The 20,526-nt window shown below is 38.0% G+C and overlaps 1 protein-coding gene across 1 annotated transcript in view; it reads left to right on the top strand.

The window, feature by feature from the left end:
- Window positions 1-20,526, top strand: part of CUBN (cubilin) — a 143,639-nt gene that overhangs the window by 106,105 nt on the left and 17,008 nt on the right. Inside the window, exons 51-59 of the mRNA XM_041408539.1 lie at window positions 1,258-1,407; window positions 2,258-2,379; window positions 4,245-4,470; window positions 6,385-6,572; window positions 8,772-8,928; window positions 10,174-10,323; window positions 16,409-16,609; window positions 18,809-18,938; window positions 19,834-20,051. Coding sequence (XP_041264473.1) covers window positions 1,258-1,407; window positions 2,258-2,379; window positions 4,245-4,470; window positions 6,385-6,572; window positions 8,772-8,928; window positions 10,174-10,323; window positions 16,409-16,609; window positions 18,809-18,938; window positions 19,834-20,051 — 1,542 coding nt within the window. The remainder of the gene's footprint in view (window positions 1-1,257; window positions 1,408-2,257; window positions 2,380-4,244; window positions 4,471-6,384; window positions 6,573-8,771; window positions 8,929-10,173; window positions 10,324-16,408; window positions 16,610-18,808; window positions 18,939-19,833; window positions 20,052-20,526) is intronic.

Raw genomic sequence — 20,526 nt, 5'->3', positions numbered from 1 at the left:
CCTGAGTGACATCTGTCACATAGTTATGCACCTCATAAAATGTTCAAAAATGAAAATGTATTTCACATACCAATGCTAAAAGTAGTTATTACTACTTTTTCCTGAACACAATTTATCATTAATGTTTTCTGCTTGTACACTTCAATATAATTTTTTAGTGCATGTTACCAAGACAGTTTGTACCATTTCCCTGCATACTTTGCATGATAGAATTTTATTATATGTCCCTATTCTTCCTTGTGCTTCAAGGCATTTCAAATGGTGACTTGTGTCCCTTGCATATGATGGAAATGTGAAGTTACTCAACCAACCCATGATTTGGAATAACTCTGAAAAGGCTTTGAAGAGCACCCAAAATTTCCCACTCTTGCTCTACTGCCTTCTTCACAAAAATAGCCAGCCACTTAGTGCAGAGCTAGGAGTTGATTTTGAATGGAGACTTTTAGGACCAGCAACCTGCTATTATTAGAGAAATGAACTTAGGAATGGCATTGCCTGGATGTCATGAGGAACGCTATTTCACTTACTTTCTTTCTCCTGAGAATTTATCAGTAATAAATACAAACTGGTGCTTTTATCAATGTGATGGATAGAAGCTCACCAACTTGAGCAAACATTCAGTGTCACTCAAGTACAGTGGCCTGTGTTATGCTTTCCTTTTAGGCTTCAAAGATTTCAGCAAATGCTGTTTTTTGGTTGGTTTTTTTGCCATACAGAGAACAATATGTTGAGTTCCCTGGGAAAGAGATGCTCACTATTAAGTTCATGGATGGTGCACATCCCTATACAGTAGAAAACTCAAAGTCCCTGTTGACTTTAATGAAGATGTTACAAAAACAAAGGTTCAATAGGTGTCCATGTGATATGGTCCTTAGACCATCTCTTTCCACTGTTCTACTCCAAAAGGTCTGTGGTTTTGAGGCAGAGCAGTGAGGATTTTGTGTGTCTGATATGTCTGTTATGAAAGTGTGCAGGATGGCAGGGAGGGGAGAAAAGGAGCCCAGGCTATTAAAAGGGTCACTGATATAGCTTTGGAGAGAACTTTCTTGTTGCCAAGATTTAGATCCCAACAATGAATGCAACATCCTCTTCTATCCATAAGAAATAACCAGTTACTAAGTGTGATATGTGCTCTTCTCCATTTTCATGTCAAAACAGATTGAATTGCATGTTTGCACTATTCCTTTATGATATTGCAGCTCTTTCAGAACTCAAAAAGTGCTGTGGTTATTTGTTTCTTTTTTTTCCTTTGCTTAGGGGATGCTGATGGAGAGCTAATAGCCAGACTTTGTGGTCAGGATGCACCATCTGTGCCACTAGTTATAGCTGCCCCCCGTGTCTGGGTACAATTTGTCAGTGATGAAAACACAGAAGATAAAGGATTCTTGGCCTATTACACCTTTGAAGGTAAATGGCTGGAAAGACTGCTGCCTTGGCTGACTGAGGCACTTCTGGGGAATGTTGCCAGTCATTTGGTGATGTGGAGTGTAGTCGTGATGGGATCAACTCTCAAAGAGGTCCTCAAAAGTTACACTGTGCTAACCGCTATTTATATCTTCTAAAGCAAGCATGTGCTAGCAGTGGAGCTCTCAGATTTATTTTCTGCCTCACGGTTAGCATTCCCCAAACCACATTTGAGATTTTGCAACACTCAGAGCAGCTGGTTGCTCTTGGGAATGGGGATGTAACAGGTAATACCAGCCAAGTTTGACTTACTTCAGATAGGTCTCTGGAGTGCTAGCAGAGCTGAAATGCATTCTGCTGCTTGAACCTTTGCACTCATTTTGAAATCTACTTGAAGCTGCATCAGTGCAAATTACACCACTTTGCCATTTATGTGCCAGAACAACTACTCTTCCTGTCACAGCTGAATTTAGTCTTGGGGCTTATCTAGACCCATCAGAAACTTTTTTACTTCATTGTGTTGGTCCAAGGATGGTGCTGGTTTGCTTAAGAGTGAGATAAACAAATGCACGATAAGGTGGAAGAGGCAGATGTGTCAGCTGGCAGAGGTTTTGCAGAGATATATTGAGCATCAGAATAAATGCAAAGTTTCAAAGTCATTGCATCCTTTTCCTCAGTATTCAATGACTAAGATTTTAAAACTTGGAATTTCCCAGATAAATTGTTCATATTTAACTCCATCAGTACATCCTAAATATATTTTATTACTATTACAAGCTGAATAATCTTCCATTCATTTGATTATGGTGTTGTGTTCTGAAAATGCATTGAAATGTTACTTTTTTTTCTGCAGCCTGTGGTGGTGTACAGTCAGGTGAATGGGGAGTTATCTCAAGCCCTAACTACCCAGAGCCTTACAGCAGTCTGAATCACTGCTCCTGGGTGTTGGAAGCCCCTGAAGGCGAAACCATCACTGTGAGTAACCTGTCACAATTGGATGCACAGCAGACAGTGTGAGAAGTACCTTCTGAGTTTTGAGGAACAGATTTGAGACAATTTGTAAAATCAGAAATGTGGAATAATTAAATATCTTCCCATTGATTTTAACTAAAAGAGGGAATGAAAAAAACGCAACAAAATGTTTGAAGATTGTCCTTCCTGAAAAACAGAAGAACCCTAGTATTACTTGACCTCAAAACATTGCACTGACTTCTTTAAACAATAACTTGCTATGTTTACAAAACTGAAGTAACTAATTTAATTAGATGTTCATGGATATTCTCACTATCATGAGAATAAACATGAGGCTGAAGGAAAGTTCAGGAAAGTTTTCTTCTCTGCAGGAAAGTTTCATGCCGCTAGAAAGTTACTTTTGTGTCTTACTGGTTAGTCTGGAACATAATATGATTTCTGGTACAAATTAAATCAAGGAAATGTTGCTCCAATTTCCCAATAAGTATTAAAAGTCTGCCTGATGTGCAACTTTCTTGAGTCAAACTCCTGACAGACCAATTTAAGCACCTTTATGACCAAGCAGTACAGAACTTAATTCGCTGAATTATTTGACTGATTCTTTCAAACACAAATATAATCAGTGACATTTATTGTTCAGGTCAGAAAAATATCTGAAAAGCAGTTTTTTGGGAACACATTGCAGATTTTCATATGCAATGTCTTTCATTAATTTCCCTATCATGTTTTCCTTGCTTACAACTACAAAGGTTAGAAATGCAAACCCACAGTCCTAATTCTTCTGCTACTTGATATTCTGAACCCTGCCTATGTACGTATTTCAGGGAATACAGTCTTATTTTAGTAGAACACAAGATTTCTATTTAATCCACAAACTAGTTTAAAGCAGAACTAATTTTAATCAGATGAAAGCAGATTTCTGTTTCAAAAGGACTGAGTAGCAGCATACTCAGTGAAGGCAGACTAATTTTTTCCAGTATAAGCTGCCAGTTTCAGTTGCTGGCAAAGTTCTGAATTTAAACTATTACAGCTAAATTTTTATTTAGTCTTAGACAGGTTTTTTTGGAAATGAAGATACACAAAAGGTACAGGAAAAAATCCTGTATGTTTGCTATACTTTTCTACAAAGATCCTGCTCTTAAAACTTACTTTAAAAAATCCAAAACTGATGGAAAAAGGGCCAGGCAGTAACTAGTGTACATCAATATTTCAGCATCAACAAATCCTGGAGTTTAGAGAAACAGCAATCTAAATGTTTGAACTGGAAATCCCAGGTGTGAGCATATCTCTCCAAGGACAAATGGCATCAATGTGGGAGGTAGACAGGGTCAGGAGCTGCCTGTCCAGCCCAGTCTGTTTATGTGGTGCATCCAGGCCCATGGGAATGAACTACAGAACTGTGTCTGTTTTGGTGGAAATAAACATTATTTTTAGCAACTGTTAGTGTATTATTGATTCAAAATAATAGGAAGGAAAAAAAAAGAATCCAAGGCTTTCTGCTTGCATAGCTAGTTATATTTCATGAGCAGAAACTTTGCATGCAGGAAAGTGATTTAACACCTGTACATACTCAGCACCGTTTTGAAGCACATACTTAGTTTCAAAATATGGTGAAGACACACTGATGCCAGTTTTGAACCTATGAATTCCTCTTCCACTTCTGTCTTCAAGCTAAGTAGCTGCTGTTACTTATAGTGGCAAGATTCCAATCATATTTGCAGGAAAGCATCATAAAGTGAGGGTCAGATTTCTGAGTGTACTCAGAAATCTTTGTGCCACAATGGCTACAGGATCTGTCTGGAATTGCTTTAAACCCTTCCCTAGAATGACTGGTTTTAGCAACTGAATGTCACCTTTGTGTGTTGCAGCTTACTTTTACAGCCTTCCACATTGAAAATCATGCACTTTGTAAGTGGGATTCTCTTACTATCCTGAATGGTGGCTCTCCAGGCTCTCCTGTCATAGGAACGTATTGTGGAAACAACTCACCTGGGATCATTCGGTCTGGTTCCAACAAGCTAGTCATCATCTTTAACTCTGATCACTCTGTTCAAGGAGGTGGCTTTTATGCAACATGGACAGCAGAATCTTTAGGTAAGTTTGCATTAAAGAACAAAAGAAAGGCATGACATAATCTTCAGGATCCTTGAAAGAAACCAGTTCTAAAAAAATTAAGTATTTATCCAGTGCTTTCTGATCTTACACAATGAATTCAAATTTGGATTGATTTTGTACTTTTTAAACCTCCTGCTGGCAATTTCTTGATGGCTGTAAATTGAAACCATCACCATTATGCTCCCAGCGGTGGTGTCTATTGTCAAGGACTATGAGACATTTCACTTCATGAATAACAATTGTTCCACAGTTTGATTTGGTTTATACACTTAAAACTAGGAAGAAGTGAGTTCCAAAACAGAGAGGCAAACAGAACTTCTCTAAGAGCACATGTGACAACAGCCTAGAACTCTTGCACTGTGATGGAGATGTTGGTACACTTGTGAAAGTGGTATACACACAGGATTGAATGGTACATTTCTCAAACCTACCTTCCTTCTCTTGAAATTTTTACCACTCTGTAGCTTACCATTTGTGCAGTGTACTTCAGGAAGTCATTAAAGGACTAAAGGTAAGTGTAGATGTGGCAGATGGTGGCAGGGCAGAAATTGCAGCAGAAATTACAGCTGACAGAAATGCCAGCTCAGTACAGAGCTGGCATATGCTTCCTAGTGTCGCCTCCAGCTGCAAACCTTCTGGCTGATCCTGATCATCTTTCTGTCCACTAATGATGCAGCTGTATTCACCCAGTTAGCTGATGGAGTGTCTTCTTAAACACAGCAATAGTCTGTGCTTGCATGAATATACACTGTCATTTCAGCAAGTTTTTGACACTGTTCCCTGAGATGTCATGTGTAATGAAGCCCACTCTTCAATGGTGTAGCAGACATTAGCCTACACATGCCATGTGCATAGACAGTATTCTGTCTGAGAGTTTTCATTCACATATATATCTAGTTTACTTTCTTGAGCTTTTTTCTCATTTGTTCACTGAGAATCTCCATGTCTGCATTCTGTATGTGTGACCAAAACTTGGCTTCACATCCTTCTAAACAAAATTGCCATTTCTAACAGAGAAGAATGAAAAATAACATCTTCCTTTTAAAGCTATTATGTATTTTTTAAATTAAGAGGAAAAAACTAGGATATTAGAAAACTTTTTTTTTGCCCTTTGTTCATTCTTTTACGACACTGTATCTGAAATAAAAAGGGGTTGCTAGTACTGTACACATAGCTCCAATAAATTATTCTTGGCATGGTATTTGCAAATATGTTTCAAATTAACTAAACTTATTCTGTGTAAAATCATGAGCTGACACAGAGCCATGACCAGCTATCCCCCTTTACAAATGAATCTGTTAGCAATTTTTAAAGGCATGTTTTTCAGCCCATCCCATAATTCCACAGAAATCCACAGGGCTGCCTAGGCCAGGGAAGTCACCATTTTTCCCTGGGTAAATGTATGTGGCTTGATCAGATTCACATGTGGAACTGCAATATTTGTATTTTGCAGAGTGAGAAGAAAAAAGGATATATCACTAGACTGTTTTTTGTCCCTAGAGTGCTTTTCTGAATGGCTCTGTCACAACGTGCATGCTGTGGAGTGTGGGGAACCTGCAGTGTCAGATGTACTCCTGACCCCTGCACTCTTTCAAAGCAATATTCACTTCAAATTGCCAGGAGTTTATAGATGGACCTTGTAAAAGGCTATGAAGTGGCAAGAATGAGCTTGTGAAGAAAATAAAGTGAAGTACAAAGAGACACCTCTAGAGTGTAACTCCCTCCCTGCTGCAGGGGTGGGAGAAAGAAAATCAAGAGGGGTAAATGAAGTTTCAGTGAGTATCAGGGCTTTTCTCTCTCACTTTTGAAGCCACAGAAGCAAACAACCATTCAAAGCTGAACACCACTCAAAAATATTTGAACATTTCTTCCATCTGTTGCTATTTTTTCCAGGCTGTGGTGGAATCATTCACTCAGATAATGGTACAATCAAGTCCCCTCATTGGCCTCAAAACTTCCCCATGAACAGCAGATGCACATGGACCATCATTACACATGAAAGCAAACACTTGGAGGTGAACTTCCACAGGAACTTCCAGATCCCAGATAGCAATGGAAGCTGCCAGACCAGTTATGTGAAGGTAAAATAATGATTTCAGATCCCTGTTTTGCATTTGTTATGGTGTGGACTGTCAAGGCTCAAAATCTGGGAAATGTAAACTAAAGTCCTTGTATCATATAGTCAATTTTCTGCGTGCTTTGTGAACTGGCCTGTATAAAATTTTAATTTTCATTGGTTCTTGAGGTTGCACCTCCATCAGGGAGGTGGAACCACCAGCCTACATGCATCCTCAAAACCGAAAAATATCAAAAAGACATACATTATTTCAGAATCAGAAAATAATGAGAAAATAAATAATGAAGATAAGTTCTTTTCAATTACTCCAGTGAAGAAAAAAACCTGTGAAATTTACACTATAATTCTACCAAACTCCTTTATAAGTACTTAGACTGTCCAGGTTGCACTTCTTTTTTTAATTTCCAGAAACAAAGATAGAAATCTGATCTTTAATATGTTGTCAAGAACCATTGTTTTCAAAGCAATGGAATAGAGTGGACATGTCTTGCATTTTTCAGTGTCATTTTTTTCTCTGGAATTTGGCATATGTTCAGTGGTTTTGTGCTCATTTTCTCCCCAGCAATACAACTCCCACTTGAAATAAAGGGCAAACATAATTTGTTTGTAGGAAGGCTTGAGCAGCTGTACATCTGATCTATACCAACCAACTTACAGTTGCACTCATTTTTTAAGGCTGTGAAAAACTCCCCAGAGGGATTACATTTGTCTTTTCATAACCTGCTCCAGCAATTAATTGATGCAATGTTACAATGCATTTCACTAATATGAAAGTCTTAATGCTACTCAGTAAAAGTGTTTAATTTTAAATTCCTAAACTGCCCTGAATGACATAAGCAGAACTATGTCAATTGGAGATTTTCTTCATAGAGAAAGATCTGAAATTTTTGATGTCCACTTCCTTTTCCCAATGTGCAATTTGAAATGTATGAATATGTCTGCAAAGCTGCAGAACAATGTAAGTTCCTTCCATTTATTCCAAACTGAGCAGCCAAAAGAGAGTAATCCAAAATCAATAGTGATTTTGCAAAACCTTGGCTTGGCTATAGACTGTATAAATTAATCCTTTGAGCATTTGTTGCCTCAAACACACCTGGTCACATGAATGAGGTGATTCATATGCTTACACTTACAAACTAACCCTTGGCTAACCCTTTCTTTTCTGGCATGGTTGCTTGGAGAAATCATAGTTTCATGTGGTTGTACTAGTTCCACTCAATTTCCTTCAAACACATTATTTTTAAAATCAGATATTATATATTTTTGGGTATAAACTACAGTAAAAAACTGTTCAAACACATCAACAAAAATAATTTTATAATTAGAGTAAATAATTCATTATTTAAACATACATTTTAAATCCTGTCAATAAATACCCTGATTCAGAAAAATATTTAAATATTTAGAAACATCAAACATTTATATCTGTGTTTCATTTTACATTTGTCTTGAAATTCAGCACTTAAACTGTGAACCTCAAGCAGATATTTAAATAATTACCTGAAGAGGATTTCCCTTAAATACCTACCTAAACTTGCATGTGCTTTTTAGGATGAATGGCTTGATTAGCTATTGGTACAATGGAAGTAATACTTTAAAACATCATGGTTTTTTTCTTTATTAGAAAGAGTTATTATAGTAACCCTTTACTTGATTTGATACTTGTCATTGAAAAAGTAAATGCAAAATAAATTTTAAAAAAATATTAGCAACACTAGGTATTATCTGATGCCTATGTATTAACCTAGCATGACAACTTTGATTTTTATTTACTGAATAACATAAGTATTACCTGTAATAATTATTTGTATACACAGATATGCATATTCATATGTTGTATGGAGTTAAGTAAGCAGAGATGAAATTAAAGTAGGTAATGATAGGCATAAAATATTTTTCTCTTGTCCCCTGGACCTGATCTATGTTTGCTCTGTTACCAGCAAGGTTTCAAGTAAATGACCCCCAGATGCACTTCAGTGGTCCCTGGCAACCTAAGTTATTCACTGTGACTCACCCCTTGGAGGAACCTTTTTGTCTCCACTGACTGTAGTAATTAGCTCCAATTCAGAACACTCAGATTCACTGTGAGATGAATCCTACCCTTAGTCTATGGAAAGAAAAACTGCATATGTAATTCCTGTTGGGTTCCACAAACTACTTAGACTTTGAAAGCTTTAAACCATTTCCAATCTGTCCTTGCCAGGTGTGGAGAGGAAATAATGAAGAAGCAGCAGCTTTGTTAGCCACAGGATGCGGAAGCTCAGCTCCTGATCCTGTTGTTGCTCCAAACAATGTGATAACTACAGTATTTCAGTCTCAGGATGCTCCTGCTCCAGGTTTCTCAGCATCCTTCACAAGCAGTAAGTAATATTAAAGCCAGATGGCTGCTGAATTAGTCCATTTGGGATTAGTTTGACTTGTGTGTAGCAATTCAGACCCCAGTCCAACAAGGCATTGAAGCTTCTGCCCAGATATGTAAAGCAAGAGTTTCCATACTGAGTGCAATGAACTCAAGTGTCAGACTTGCCCAAGATGCAGCTCTAATTTTGTAGTTATTCTCAGCCACCTTTGCCTTTTCAGTGTGCTGAAAAGTATGAATAGGCTTTAAATCTTAAAAATTCATAGTTAAACTGTATGGAAACTCATACTTTAATTTTCTTAAAAAGACATTTGTTTAACCATGGTATATGCTTTGTGATGGTCAAACCCACCAGAAGTAGAAAAGGCGCTGCTCAGCTGCTGTTGGTTGCTTGAGTTTTTTGTAGAATGGTGCCAAAGGAAACCACTTGCCCTTCACGGCATTCAGATAAAACCAGCAAGCAACTAAGTGCTTTGAGGGAAACTTCATTGAAGCATTCAGAATTCTGAATTGAAACCACTTTTGTTTTTATAATGTTTGCACTAACATAGTCAGTAACATCTAACAATCTCTTAGTGGAGACAGTCACAGGCTTCATATGCCGGTTCCTAATCTTCTACCAGCATTTCACCGTGCACTGCATTCTTTCAAGCTTTTGTCTTCAAAAAGAGAAACAAACACCATGCAAGTCATTAGGATCCAAATGAGCTCCATGAAAATAAACTGTTCTGTGTGCCTGAAAACTTCTGGGTGGTAAACCTTTCCTGCCTCTGCCTACAGCAAAGCAATCCAGAGGTGGCCTTACAGCAGACTGCATTCTCCTGGATGTCAGGCATGAAGCAAGAATGGCACCACTTACACTAATGTGGGCTTTTTCAAATAAGGCCCCTGTGCCCCAGTAACACCCCTTCTAATTCAGACACCTTGGTATTTACTAAGGGATTTTGAAATGTGCAGGCTCCACACCCACAGGAGCAGCAGTGCTGTGTCCTCCTGGTCAGGGCTGTGGGCCTATGGGCTACTCTTACCCAAGAGTGTGACACTCTAGGTGGGATGGCCCTATGCTTCCCAAAACACTGCTCTGGGTATGTGTAAGAGCTGCTTTTGCCATCATGGTATGTGATACTCTACCTGTTTTTTTCACCAGGAGACATGAGGTCCTTGTGTACATTATTGGTTTCTTACTGCAAACCCAGGGTAGTATTATCACCAGGATTATAACTGTGCTTTATTTATTTGTTTGCAGGATGTGGAGTAAATTTCACGGGCCCTGAAGGTCTTATTGTCTCTCCAAACTACCCTAGTCAGTATGATAACAACCTGAACTGCAATTATATTATTGATCAGGGACCACAGTCACTGGTGATCCTAGAATTTGAGACTTTTGACTTGGAAGGTAACTTCTTCTTCATAATTTCAACCTGCACTATGAAGTGTAATTTCTTACTTGAAAACATGCAAGTCTTCTATCATTGAAAAGCACTGATGGTGCAAGTTGCTGGCCCATTCAGAAAATCTTTTACAGATGAACATTTATAGTTTTCAGGGTCAGGTTTTGAGTGACTGAAGTCTTTCAGAAGAATGAAGAGAGATTTCGCCTGTTGAATATATTGCAGAAATGATTTTGGGAATTTATCAGTTTCTTGGAATATAAAAGTGATTGTGGTTAATCTGGGTCTTTGTTCCTGCATTTTTGTTTGTTTCTTTGTTTGCCACTGAGTCTTACAGTCTTTTTGATCTTAGGCCCACTGTTTTGCTTTTCAGTGCATCTATTTCTTAACAGATAAAATAGATATAAATATACTCAGATGTTTTACAAGGATGTAAGAACACAGAAATATGAAATTAGGTGAAAGACTACAACAGTGGGAAATGCATAAAAGTGATTACCCTGTATATACCAGTAACAAAAGTCCCTCTTGCGATAATCAAATTTGGCAGCATTTGGCCAAGAAATAATAAGTATAGTACCCTGATCGCATTGGTGTGAATGGTAAAGCTTTCTCAAGCTTGATAAGATCATATTTTTATGTGTGGATATGCCATGATAATACAGAGGAACCAGTATGTCCAAACTACTTGAGTGGCATCACATATTTTAAGGCCATCTTAATCTGGTGCCCTTGAAGTCACTAGTCAAAGAGATAGTAAGTAATTTGATACTAAGTTGGGTTGTGTGATTTGGATTTTTCTTCAAACCCAACAATAAAGACAGAAAACAGTATTCTTTTCTTTTTAAGTTTCTAGACTGTTTTGAATTCAAAAGTATTCTGGTTCAGACTTAATTTAGGTCTGAGATAAAAATTTTTTTTGACTGTGATTTTATCTGAAATTTTTCTTTCATACCCTAATACAAACCACTGCTTTAAGAATTTTTTAAAATAAAATATAAACCACAGTAATTATGTAATTTCTTCACATAGGAGACACTGTTATTCAGCAAACACACTAAACATTAGGCTGAATCACATGGTGCCAATTTTGACAACTCTTTGAGTACATTCTGTCTGTGCATTCAGTTAATTTATAAATGGATCCAAGCTTTTATTCTCAAGAGGGCTGAAGCAGAGAGATAAGTGACACAGATATAATAATAAACGTGGATATAAATAAATACTAAAAATGTTCTGTTTCTTACAGGGCAATTTGTTCCTTTATTTTTATAGACTTCCTTAGGCTTCACCGACTAAAAGTCCTTAGTCACATGAAAGAGCTGTGGATATAATCTAGTGGACATCTGGTTAGCAAAGAGGAAGTATGACACTCCAGTAGTTGGTTACTAATATTTTTCACAGAATCTTAAAATACAACCCCGCGGTAATGAAAAATAACTTGGGTTTAAATTGTAAAGAAGATTGAAACCACCATCTTGAAAACGATCATTGCAGAAATGAAAATTACTCAGCAGTCACATTGAATATATTTAGCAAATTATCTAACATTAAGGGTTTCTAGTGTGAGCTCCATTAGTTCTTTTGCAAAGGCAGGACAATGTTTGGCAGCATCTGTTAAAAACAGTTCTAGCTATTCCATATGCAAGGAAACATTGCACCTACTTAGATTGTTGCTTTAAAATTTTAACCATGCTATTACAGATGTTCTAGATTGGGTTTTAAAGTCTAAATAATGTAATGCATGTCTAATTAATATAATTTATTAACTATTTGACCTCTCAAAAAAAAAATCTAATTTTTTCCTATAGTTTTTAGGTAGAGAAATGAAATATTTAAAATAATGCCTGTAAAGTATGCATATCTCATTGACTTGAGATTGAGCTATCTACTCCAGAAAATTAGAAGGCAGAAGTTAATAGTCTATAGTGCAGTGACACAGTGCTACAAAATGGAATGACTTAATGGGTTAGTCACAGATCTCTGCCTCTGAAAACATAATAGTAGTTATGATGAGAAGCCTCTTCTGATTGTAAAGAATGACTGAGGCTGGTAACCCACAGCAGTGACACAATGTCAGTATCTGGAACAAATGAACATGACATGCATGCACTAAGTATTAAATATGTATTAAGCACTAAATATAGCAACAAGTAGAGCAAGAGAGAACTTGGGGAAACTGCATTTGTTGATGTTGTGATCAAAATTTAAACTGTCTGCTTCTTGGTAGGTAGAACAATTTTAACCTCACTTTGAGTGCCTGAAAATATCTAATTTAGACATTCACCCAGATTTATCTTCTAGTGGTGGAGATAAACTCAGAACCAACAATATTGTGCAGGTGGAGTGAGTTACTTTCTGGAAACCTCTCTCATTCTTTTTACGTATTGACTATTGCAGGAAGCCATAAACAATAGCTTACACAAGATACTTGAGATCTGGGCAGGAAAACATAGGCAAGATTAACCCCATGAATGGAGTTTGGCTTAGCTTCTGTGGTTTCCTCACAGTGTTCAGGGTGTTTATTCCTGTGCCAAATTGAATATGGTCATGGAACCTCTCTTTTGATTTGCCAGTTTCAGGAAGTTGCATAAGCTGCCATTTGCTTCTTATACTACTACTTGCATTGTTGTGTTTGGTTATTTTATAAAGAACCTAACAAATAAGAGTGAGTTTGTTATCCCAGCCCAGCTTCTTCAGTGATAAATGTCTTCAATATGCCCTCCCTCCTTGGATCAAAAGTGTATAAAAATCACACATTAGAATTAGTAGAAAACCCTTATTTGTCTTTATTGTTGAACTTAGTGTCTAAGAAGTAATTAATCACATTCAATTTCTTGTCCATTAGATTTATTCAGGTGAACATCCTGACAAATTCTGCTTTAGGACAGTAATGTATTATTAAGTGGCTGTAGTACTCTTCAAGTGTGAGTATAACACACAATAAAGTCAGAGACCCAAATAATGGGAAAATAGGGAAAATGGATGTAGGCTTCCTGCAGTATCTGCTTTTAGAATTCTGTAATATTTATACTCTGTCCATACAAGACAACTGCTTTATGTTTATACCACATTGATCTAGAATGTTTTAATAACTTGTTTATTTCTCCTTTTTAAAAAAACTTGTCTGCAATTTTGCAATCTGGGATAGGGTCACAGCTTTGCTTTGGAGTCTGCTCTATCTGCTTTCTCAACTGTTACTAGGCAATTCAGAAAATAGACAAGTTTAGCAATAGATTATTTTGAAATAGAATACATATGAGAAAGAATTTTACTTCCTTGCTTTCAAAACAATATCTTGTGCTACAGAGCTGGTTGATATATTGCACAGTGATATGTTTCTAGGTAATACTTCTACTTTAGTAATTCCTAATTGTATTGCCATTTATATCAGAATCTGCTATTGGGAAAAAAAGACCCATTATTTTAAGTTTTACACCCTTTAAACAAAAAGACAGGTTTTGCCTCAATGCTAAATGAAACAGAATCTATGGCTAAAGACAGAGAGTTAGAAAGAGAACATTGATATTAGTGATCACATAGTCAGGGGCCCAGATTTGGTCAAGGTTTTTGTGCCAGCATCATATCAAACAAATGATTTTATGGACAATAATGTAATGTAAGGACAACTGAGGCTCTTATCATGTGAACTTTGGGTCAATGTATCAATGCTGAATGGTGCCAAGAGATGATAAATAGTGCACAGATAGATAACAAAGGGCCTTGAAAGCAAATGCAGGCAGCAGTTCAAAGAAACAGGGATATGTTCACAATGTCAGGCCAAATAAATGATCTCTCCAGAAGTATATGGAAGAAATATTGTCAAGGCTAGAGGAATGAATGGTACAGTGGAAGGATAGGAAAGAGTTTATCTTAAAGATAGAAACTGGAAAATTGTGGGGTCACCAACACAGAGAGAGCAGTTGCATCTGTCCTCAGAAATGAGATTATACAGAGCTAATGTGGAGATAAGGAGGGCAGGACAGAAGATACTCATTGAATCTTCATGGATGAATCAGAACAGAGGATACAGTAATACCAGAAGGATAAGCAAATGTTCGTAGTAGACAAAGTTTTATGAAGAAAAACAGTGCTGACTATGTGGAAAATGCCTGTCAGCTCAAAGAGGATGTTGGTCTGACATCTGGCTAAGAACAGATCTCTGGAGACTCATGAAAGCAATTTCATTGTAGTGTAAGGGACAGAAACTGGTCTAGAAAAGATCTAAGATTATGTGATTAGAGGAAATAAAACCACAGAGAAGAATTGTGGATGATGTGCTGAGTATGTGTAGAGGCTGAAAGTATGACATGAGAAGAATCTGGATCTGGGGAATGTTTACAGAATAATCCATTTGGATTGGTGAGAAATTAAGGAAAGTGTAAACAAGAGAACGAGGTACAGGACACAGATCAAACAATGACTAGTCTTGCCAGAATTTTTGAGTCATAAATCATATTGGCCCAAACAATAAGGATTCAAAACTAGAAATTAAGGCTTTTTTTCACAATCTTTTGTCAACCATCTTATTTTTTCCAATGCAGCATTGCAAATCAACTTGTGAAAAATATTAGGAACCTTGGCTTTGCTGAGAAATTAGTTTCACTTCATGCCGTTCTCTGGTATTTTCAGAAAATTACCTAGGTTGCTTTCTTAAATCTTTCTCATCTTGAAAATACTCATCTCAATTTCTTTTTGTTTTATTTGAATTTTCATGTTAATTATTTTAAAAAATTATCATGTTATCAAATATTCCAAAACAGTATAGGAAATGAAGAATGTTTTTAATCAATTATTTTATTAACAGAATAATCAGCTATCTGATGTGGCTGGTTGTTATCAGCTTAGTTACTTTTACTAGAGTCAGACAAGCACCATGTCATATTTCTGTACTGACATAATTGCAAAGCATTTTAGCATACATTGTCTTCATTGAGACAGAAGAAATTTTTAAAATTAAACCTCCAGAGATGATGTGCCAGGTAGGGTTTAGGCTGGATATTAGGAAAAGGTTCTTCCCCCAGAGGGTGGTTGGACACTGGCTGCCCAGGGAAGTGGTCACAATACCAAGCCTGATCAAGAAGTGTTTGGACAATGCTCTCAGGCACATGGTGTGACTCTTGGAGAAGGTACTGTGCAGGACCAGGAGTTGGACTTGATGATCTGGGTGGGTCCCTTTCAACTCATCATTTTCTGTCACTCTAATGAAAACTAATTTGAAACTAATATGACTTACATATTTTTGAGATCTTTCACCCTAGTCAAATCTGTTTGCAAACAGTGAGGTGATTAGAAAGTCCTGAAGGTAGGGCAGAAAACAGCTCATTCCTCCAGAAAACCTGATTGCAAATGAGAAGCTTAAAACAGTGGGAAAAAAAATTAATAGAATGCTGAACTCCCTATATCTGTGTTCCTTTTTTGTCCACTCAGCCTAATATCCGCACTGGTTTTCCCCCAAAACAGATTCCTTTAGAAATCACTGCAAGATCAAATTTCCTTTTGACTTTTCCTTGAGCCAGGCTGAAGACACTGAGTTTAGGTAGTCCAAAGTTTGAGGAAAATCAGGAAGAAATAAGTCAGCTCTGAAACTTTCTGGTGTATGAACTACTTTTTGATTTTTCAAAAATCTCACTCTAAATGGTTTAAAATTCCCTGCACTGAATGCTGAATTCTGCATTAGGGGAAAGAAATTCCAGGTAGCTAGTTGCTTGTAACAAAAAGTGCATTGCTTTTATCTGCAGAGGACATCCATGCTTTTTTTGGGTCTTCTTACCTCTTCATAGTGCTCACTCAGCTGTGAACTCCCACATTTCAAGGGGCCTGGAGCCTTTTCCAGATCATAGGATGTGTTGAATGAGACAAATCTGATGTCTTACACACAAGGTCTCTTTGCCTTTTTCTGCCTCAGTTTTACTGCATGCTAAAAATTGACCTTTGCTTCCTCAGCAAGCAAAGGAAATCCTAAGATCCCTGGAAATGGAAAGTAATATAAAATTTAATTCTTCTCCTGGATTAGGTCTATATAGTTGGTGCTCAGTAAATCACATGTAAAATATGCTGCTAACACTTCTGCCCTCTGTGTCCCTGCAGCCCCAGCACTCCTGAGCAGAATTTGTCTTTATGATGGAGTGAGCATTTTCAGTGGGAAGAGCACGGCCGCACATCGTCTCATCACCCTCTGTGGCAATGAGCTCCCTGCCCCAGTCAGCGTCTTTGGACCCATGCTGCTCAACTTTTACACCGACTCCCACATTGTGGGCTTTGGATTCCAGGCCAGATACAGAGCAATTGGTGAGCATACCCTGTTCAGTATTTGAGGTGGGAGAAATATTCTGGATAATGGCTCTGTGTGGCCAAGCTGTACCTCATTTTGGGAATACCTCAATGGGTGTAGATGGTACATTTTCCCACTTCATTTGCTTATAACAGTTCTCAGGACCAGGACATGGCACTGTTTGGTGTGTATTAACACCCTGAATGATGTATTACCTCACGATTCTCATTCCTAGACTTTCCATGGGACTGTCAGGAACCGAAATATTTTCCCTTTCTGTAGAAAAGAAATGCAACCATTTTTGGAAGGTTTTGGCTGGTTGGTTGTTTGTTGTTTGCATTGTTTAAGGAGAAACATTACTTTAATTGATTAATTTTAAAAGATTTTATCACAGGAGAATTCTCAGGTCTAATTTTCAGATATACAAAAATTACATTATACAATATGGGAAACAGAACAGGTAAACTGACATGCCTCCAATTGTAGACACTCTTGCAGTGCCAGGAATGAATGTAAATAAAACTTGGGATATAGATGTATTTTTATTTATAATAACTATTTCACCAAAACTCTTTTGTCATTCAAAAGAGATCTCTTATGTTTTAAAGAGGAAATTTGAATTCAAAAAAGAAATTTTCAACTGAGTTTAGAATTTACATCTACACAAATATCCCAGAATATTGATTTTATTTGCAAAACAAATTTTAATATTTTCTAGGTTTAACTGGTAGAGACCAGTTTGACATTTGAAAGCATAATTTTCTAACTGCAAAGAAAAGTGTGAGTTTAACTTTGGTGTTTCCCTTAATGCATTCCTCATGTTCAAAGCCACAGCACAAAAGCATAAAGCTAAATTCTTTATGTGAAATGAATAGTCTGCTACAGATAAGAAAGAGAGACTGGCACTGAGAAATGACAATGTGCTGTTACTCATGGAAAAGACCTCCATAACTCACTCAAGTCAGTTGCTGCTATCTGACTTGTGACTTCTGACATTTGAGAAGGATAACTGGAGCTTTATTAGCTTGTTGTTGTATACAAAGCAGATTCTGCCAATTAACATTCCTCTTCCTCATAGCTGCATTGTTTGCTGCAAAAAAAAATAAAAAAGACTCCCCCCTCCTAGTGTAGAATAATGCTGATTCTTTATCTTCCAAACTCCTATCCTTTATCTGCCAGTTCTCCAGGCTGCCAGCCTGAGTCATCAGGGGCTCTGCATCCAGCAGCACCCTGTATGGGACTGTCTTTGTTAAGGTGGTGGCCTGGGCTTTGGCATCCTCTTTAAAATACGAAAAACTGCGTGTGGCTCACAGTTCAGAAGCTTATCAACAGGATGCAGGGAGACTTGGGGAAACTTTTTTTTTTCTCCTAAATTTAAGATTATAAAGTGAAGGCTGAAGCTAACAATGGAGATTAGAGGTTTTGTTCCCTGAAGCACTGAAGCTGGGAACAAACATTAGCCACATCCTGGCCTCATTTGCATCCATGGTGAGAAACCCTGAGAAGCCAAGCAGTGCCTTGAGTTTAGAGTTGCAGAAAGCAAATATTCCATCCTCCAGCTTAGCCACCCCACAGTGCTGGTGAGTCCCAGCCCAGGGTGAAGTGGGGAACAGGATTAGTGATACCTGGAGGCTCCTCTATGTGTTTCTGTGCAGAGCAAATGCTACAGCAATGCTCCTGCTCTGACAGGGTGTTGACAGATGATGAGGCTCTGCATATATTTGTACCAGAAATTTCAGAGATAGGGTTATGAGTGCAGTTGTGGCTAATTAGAGGTTTCCATGGGGCCAGGATCTGGATGAAGGAATGTCTTTGCACACATATCAGCCAGGTTTCTCTTGGCAAGATAGAATGAGTGCAGAGATATTCTCACTCCTGCTTCTGCATGAGGCACCCATCCCTCCCTGCTGCTCCCTGGACCTACTGCAGGACATTTGAAATCAGTCTCAGTCTTTTCCTGCACAGTGCCAGTGCCATTTGGTATGGATTAGTAAGAACCTGTTACTGCAATGCTGATTAGTCTTCCACTGCAGAGCACAGCCTGACAATCTCACATTTAACAGTTCTAGGCATGACAATGATGCCTAGAAAATGGATGCCTCGAAATTTATCAAGGGTCTTTCTTTCCTTGCATGTAAACTCCTGAAATAAATACGAGAATTAGGGCCAAACTAGTACTCAGAAACTAATCACTCTTTTTTCTGTTTCCTCTACAGCTTGTGGTGGCATTTTCAATGGCTCTAATGGTGTTATCAGCAGTCCAGGCCATTCACATCTTGATTATCACAACAACATGAACTGCTCATACCACATCACAGTTGGAGATGACAAAGTAGTGGTCCTGAAGTAAGTAATCCAAGTTCAGTTTGTCAGTAAGGGAACAGGGAGGTCTCTGATTCCAATTAAAGCAGCAATTATTGACAATATTTTCTCTGACTCCCCTTTTCCAAGGTCAAAGCCAAACTGAAATAAGAGATGGTTGCTGAAGTCACTTTTTATCAGCCTCAGGCTCCCTTCCATCTTTCTTCTTAACTTGTTAGGAAACAAAATCACAATTTTAAGTTCCCACTTTGGTTACCAATAACACTAAGAAATTGTAAAAATGCAGCTCATGCTTTTTAGTTGAATTCTGTCAGTCTTTGAATAGTTTATACCAGAAAAATAATAATCCTTTTAGAAGGGTAGTAATAATTTAATAGTCAAAGTAATAATACCCACCCAAAAATAGTGTATTTCTGAGTGTATGCTGTCTTGCCTAAGAGAGGGAGATTATTGCCACAAAATCTTGCCACTGAGAAATTAAAAACTGATCCGTTCTTCCATCTTGTGATTGTGAATTAGGAGAACATTTCCCAGCTAAGAGGAAGACTCACTGGCCTGCACTCTGCACCTGCATTTTTTAGGCCACTCACATGCCCAAGGAAATTGCAGCCTGAGAAATTGCAGAAGTGAGAGAGGGTGTGTTTGCACAGGGGAGACCTCCTGCTGCATGGAAAGCTGAGGTGTGCTGACAGCTTGCCTTGCAAGAGGCCCAGTGGGTGAGGGACCCAGTTTCTTTGAGGCTTGTTGGCTTTTGCCATGCATTTAATAGTTGCTTGGTTTATTTCTGAAGAGACATGTTTGGCCTGTATATGGCTTTGACTGCTGCAAGTACTTGGACCTTTCCTCAAGCACTAAAACACACGTAGCACAGCAAAAGAACTGAAAATGCGATACCTGAGCCTCCAACTGTGTTTTACAGATTCAACAGCTTCCAGCTTGAAATATCTCCCTCCTGCTACAAAGATTATGTGGCCATGTATGATGGCTCAGATACTCATGCTCCTCTCCTTGGGAAATTCTGTGGCTCAGAATTGCCTCCAAATATTAAGAGCTCCAGTAATAACCTGTTCCTGGTGTTTAGCACTGACTTCTATGGAGCAGACAGGGGATGGAAAGCATCCTTCAGAGAAGCCTTAGGTATGTGTATTATCAGATTCCTAATCTGCTGGTAAGTAATTTCTTTTGGCGAGGAGCAGTTGTGACCTCCCTCTCCAGGGGTGAGTGAAGCAGAAGAATGTTTCTGATTTTGTGAAAATTGAGTGAACTAAGCTAAATACTAGGCTTATGGGACCCCTGCATTCCAGTCTGGTTCTGAACTGATCCCCTTCATTCTTTGCTACCCTTTCCCTGCCTCTCTGAAGGTAAAGGTGTTTCTTGGGTGACTGAAAGCCTAGCAGCACCAAAAGACCTCTCTTTTGGCAGAAATACAGCAACACCTTTGAATTCTTATTCTTCTGTAGTCAAATGTTGGTGGTGTGCTAAAGAGGCTTCCTTTCAATCTATGCTCACTTTTTATTTCCTTTCCATTTCCCTCACACTTTCTAAAGAACTAAAGTGTTGAGGTCAGTTAAGATTGTGGTTCCACACCAGGCACCACTGTGCTGATTTCTAC

Source organism: Onychostruthus taczanowskii, unplaced genomic scaffold, assembly GCF_017590055.1.
Source record: "Onychostruthus taczanowskii isolate IOZ18803 unplaced genomic scaffold, ASM1759005v1 scaffold3, whole genome shotgun sequence".
NCBI lineage: Eukaryota > Metazoa > Chordata > Aves > Passeriformes > Passeridae > Onychostruthus > Onychostruthus taczanowskii.
This window is presented reverse-complemented; position numbering and strand designations above follow the sequence as displayed.